This window comes from Chrysochloris asiatica, unplaced genomic scaffold (genome assembly GCF_000296735.1).
Source record: "Chrysochloris asiatica unplaced genomic scaffold, ChrAsi1.0 scaffold00147, whole genome shotgun sequence".
In the NCBI taxonomy this organism is placed as follows: Eukaryota; Metazoa; Chordata; class Mammalia; order Afrosoricida; family Chrysochloridae; genus Chrysochloris; species Chrysochloris asiatica.
The window spans coordinates 6,401,015-6,406,409 of NW_006408665.1; the positions used below are offsets into that span (position 1 = coordinate 6,401,015).

Sequence of the window (5,395 nt, forward strand, 5' to 3'; positions counted from 1 at the left end):
TATCAAAGACTTTCTTTTGCTTGGATGAACCATCAACCCTAATGGTTGAAGCAGTCAAGAATTTAAATTAAATCCTTGATTAGGCAAATGTACTGCACAAGACCTCTTTAATGTTTTCAAGCAAAACAGATGTTAGTTTGAGGACTAAGGTGTGTCTGACCCAAGCCATGGTATTTTCAGTAATATCATATGCATGTGAAAGTTGGACAGTGAATATGGAAGACATGTTCTCAAGCAAACGTGAAACATTTTCAGAAGAGAACATGACTCATTTAAAAAAATAAAACAAAAACATAAATTTCAATGAACAAAAATCAACAAACTAAATGGACATTGTTGTCTATAAGTTAACTCTGACTTACTATCAATGTACAAAGGAACACAACATTGACCAGCCTTGAACCTTCTTCATGATCATTGCTAGATGGTGCATCACGTTGTTTTTGCCACCCTTTCAGTCCAACTCACTGAAGGCCTTCCTTATTTTTATATACCTTCCAGTTTACTAACAATGATGTCCTTTCTAGTGATTTTTACTGATGATGCTTTCAAAGTAAGTGAATAAAGTTGGGCCAATACTTCTAAGAAGAATCCTGTTTTCTCTGGCTAGAAATCAGTGAAAAGAAAATAGCAGGGAATCTGCAATTATTTGGAAAATTAACAGTATTATTATAAATAATTTATGGATCAAAGAGAATATTTCAAGGAAAATTAGTAAATATTTTAAGCTGAAATAAATGAAAAGACAGCATATCGCATTTTTGGGTAGCACGTGTATAAGATTAAAAGTTACTGTTCAAAAAGAGAAAAACTTTAAAATCATTCATCTAAGTTTTCACGAAAGCAAACTGAAAAGATGAAACACAAAACAAAACAAGCAAATCCATATCATGCAGATGGAAGAGAATAATAATGTGAACAGAAATGAATGAAATTGAAAACAGAAAAATAACAGTGAAAATCAGTAGAAACATAACTGAGTTTTAAAATTATCAATAATAATTATTAACTATGAGCAGATTTGGCAAGGCAAACTAGAAAGGAGGCATATTTTATCAGTATAAGCAATAAAAGAGACCATCAGTACAAATCCCAAAGACATTAAAATTATAATTATGGAATATCACAAACAGCTCTATGGACATGAATTTGATAACAAATGTGTTTTTTAGCAAATGTATAAAAAATAGAATGGAATGTGATCCCAATATAAAATGTAAAACTACAAAACTCTAGAAGAAAATATAAGAGCAGATATTTGTGACTCTATATTAGGCAAAGATTTCTAAGCTATGAAACCAAAATATGATCCAGAGGAGGAGAGTGGATCTCTCAAGAGTGGAGGGCTTGGAGTCCTTCCCATCCTCCACCAGCTGTCCAGACTCTGCTGCCACCATTTAGACTGCTCTTCTGATTCTTCCCAACGTGGTACCTTCATTGGGAGAAAGGCCAAGCACTCTCTACCCTGAGTCAGTGCAAGTGTGGCTTCAGCAGCCCATGGGGCAGAACCAGTGGTGCAGTTATTTTTTGACTCAATGAGAAAAATTCAAGCTAAAAAGACAGAAGGAAGAAAAGAAGAAAATGGGGAAAAAAAGAAGAGGAAAGATTTAGTCAAGAGAATCAGAAACATGCTGCATGTTATAATCAAAGCCCAAACTCCTTTCATATCTTGACCATACTAATAAATATAATGTATAAACATTGTCATTAAAGGCTCAATTGATTGAACTTACTTTAAGATTTGGGGAATTGTTACTTATCATTAAAATCATAAATTGGAACTGCAGTGAAAGTCAAATTCACTTTAAAAAGAAGTGAATATAGCTTCACTAAGAAGAAATGTTCAAACACTCTCATAATTGCCTGCATTTATCATGGTCCTGAACATAATGTGTGAGCTTATGTTTCCAGGGCAGTCTCCCTTGAATTGTTAAATAAAGAGGTAAGATATAGGGTGAGGAATGATTCAAGGCTATTTTCTCTGATTTATTATAGACCTTAAATTTTATATCATTTAAAAATGTCTTGGTCTTCTACTGCCTTCAAAAATGATGATTGTGAACATGCTAGTTAAACTGTATCACTTTTTAGAAAGCCACTCTTATGCAAAATATAGAAGAACAAGTGATTGGCAATATATATATATACATATATATGTGTGTGTGATCCATCAATAGAAAAATTACTAACCTAAATATTATCAACATCAATAATTTTTTAAACAACCCCAAACAATATGACTCTTATAGGACAAAAATACCTAAGTTATAGACAAGGAGAAAAGATTTGTAAATCATGAATCTAGAAACAAGTAACCTCAAAATTCACCATAGAGAAAACAAACAATTCAATTTTAAAATATACCTAGGACTTGAAGAGCCACTTCTGTCAAAAGAGCAATGAATCACAAAAAAAACACATGCAAAGATCTTCAGTATCATTTGTCAGTCAAAAAAACTCCACTGCTGTTGTGTCAATTCTGACTCACTGCAATCCATTATCGAGAACAGCTGCTCCATAGGTTTTCCAAACTGCAAATCTCATGAAAGCAAACTGTGTCATCGTTCTCCCACAGAGCTGCTGCTGGGTTCGAACCACTTATCTTTCAGTTAACAAACCAATGCTTAACCTACTGCACCACCAGGACATTTGTCATTAGGGATATGCAATGTAAAACCATAATGAGATATCACTGGTGGTGGTGGTGGTGGTTATGTGCCATGGAGTCAGTTCCAACTCCTACCAAACCCATATATGGTTCCAAGAATGTAAATCTTCATGGGAGCAGAAAATCTCATCTTTTTCCAATGAAATGGCTGGTAGTTCTGAACTGCTGAGCTTGAGATTAGCAGACAGACTCATAACCACTATGCTACCAGAGCTCATTTGCAATAGCACTATTCAACAATTATCATGAATAAACTTAAAAAATACTGATAATACCAAGCCTAGGGGAGGATGTTGATGAATTGCAACTATCATACATTTTTGTTGGGAATGCTGAATTTTAAAAAGCACTTAGGAAAACAGTTTTTTTCACTTTCTTTAGGAGTCCTAATGTGATGCTGTAAGATAAGCACTGGACTGCTAACTGCAAGGTTGGCAATTCCAATCCACCAGCCACCCCTTTGAAAACGCTCTACAGGGTTGCTATGAGTTGGGACTGACTCAACAGCATTTAATAACAAAAGCAGCATGTATTTACCATATGTCCCATAAATCTCATTTCTGTTTACTTCAAAACAAGAAAAACTTAAATCCACACTAAAACTATTTTCTAATGTTTTTAGCACCTGTATTCACACTAGTCCCAAAGTGGAAGCAATCTAAATACTTTTCAGTCGATGAATGGATAAACAATCAGTGGTGCATTCACGTGATGGGATATTTCATCTCACATAATTGTACTTTGGATATGTTATTAGAAAGAATTAGTTCCTGGAGAAGGATACCGTGTTTCGTAATGTAGAGGATGAGTCAAAATAAGTAAGACCTTCAATGAGATAGACAGACATAGTGGCTGCAACAATGGTTCAAACATGCTTATGATTATGAAGATGGTGCAAGACAGGCAAAGTTTTGTTCTGTTGTACATAGTGGGAACCAACTGGATGGTGCTGAGTAGCATAACAAAACAACATTGGTGGTCTAACATGCATGGAGTTGGTACACTTCCATTGGTGTACTTTTCTTATAACTTGTATTAGTTCATTCTCTTCAATTAGACTTTCATTTATTTGTGGTCAGGGATCCTATGTCTCCAGAACATAGCATAATGCAGTAAATATTCCAGAGGCTCAACCTACATATAACGGGACATCAAAATAGTCCATTATCTTTTAGTTCTATTTTTCTACAAATTTTTGGAAAACCCCTAATATTTCTAAATATAGATAAAGCACTGATAAGAAAATAACATTTTCCCCAGGTCCACAATAAAAACAAAGCTAGATTTATTATCTTGTTAATTTTTTGGCTGATGCTCTTATCAGGTACTGACCACACATAAATCAGAAGATACTTTATGTTTCTATTTTGACAAGTCATACTGCAGGAGTAGACTGATAAACGTAATTCTTAAGGAATTAGTATCAGAAGTTACTATTACTAAGATACTTCTCATTTTAAGAAAATATAATATAAAACTCAAAATTACACACACACAAAAAAGCCCACGCTACTGGTTGTTGTTGTTGTTGTTATGTGCCGTGGAGTCGGTTCCACGCTACTGGTAGAACCCTGAAATTATGACCCTGGATCACTTTTCAGGTCTGCAGCTGAACTCACCCTCTTGGCTCAATTTTCAACACTAGTGAGGTGCACACAGCGTACAATGGTCAACCATTTAAGATCAAAAAGGCAACGTTTAAGCCAAGGACAAAATTCAGAACTGTTGGGAAAGAAGGAAGAATTGTAACAAGAAACACAGTGAGGAAGTGGATTAAGTGAGGTTCCATTGAGGGAATTGGAATCATTGAAATGAAAGGAAGTATTTGATTTGTTGAATATAAAACTGATGACCAAATCTGTAAACTCTCAGTTCACAATTAAAATAAAAAAGAGATGTTTCTCTTCTAAAGATCCTTTACAATGAAAGAGTAATTTAATTACAATATTTTATTTGTATTAAAAAATATTATAATGATGTTGCTCAACATAATATGTATATTAAAATATGCTCAGAACCAACTAAATAGCTTCAAAATATATGAATATATATATATATGCATATACATATTCAGATATGTTAAAACAAAACAAAATCCAAGATATCACTCTTTTCCTCATCATAATTTGTGTTCTCAATGTTAATCCTTAGAAAACAAAACCATCCTAATTTAGACATTCCCCAAAGTCTTCCTTGTAGTTTTAAGAGTTATTGTAAGTGTCTGAAAGTGTCAGATTTGTGTTTATCATGTGCATATTGCAATATTGTCAGTGAAGAAGTCTTCACAATATTTAATTAACATCTACAAGGTACCATAGATTTTTGAAGTTTTTTATATTAAGGTTTTTATTGTGGATTGAGTGAATGTTTACAGGGCATATCATCAGTTATTACATCCAATAAATCATATACCTTGTTTCATTACATTGATTATAATCCCCTCCATGTACCATCAGTTAACAGTTTTTCTCTCTATCCACTTTAGCTTTTTCAAAAAACAAACAACAACAACAACAACAACAACAAAACCCCACTCATGCATATATAATAATTTACATCTCCAAAGGGCACATTCTGCAAGTCTGCTCCTGGCCACCACCTCTTAGTCCCTCTCTTCTTAGTTCATGAATCTAGAGTCCTCAGCTGCTCCCCATCTCCATGCCCACATCTCTGCCTCCATCTCTGGCACTGCTGCTTCTCTGGATAAGGTCTCGCATTCTGCTTGTG

General features: G+C 34.2%; 1 protein-coding gene across 1 annotated transcript in view; it reads left to right on the forward strand.

Moving 5' to 3' along the window:
• The window catches only part of ADAMTS19 (ADAM metallopeptidase with thrombospondin type 1 motif, 19), a 394,617-nt gene that overhangs the window by 195,962 nt on the left and 193,260 nt on the right, over positions 1 to 5,395 (forward strand). Inside the window, exon 8 of the mRNA XM_006870690.1 lies at positions 3,726 to 3,780. Coding sequence (XP_006870752.1) covers positions 3,726 to 3,780 — 55 coding nt within the window. The remainder of the gene's footprint in view (positions 1 to 3,725; positions 3,781 to 5,395) is intronic.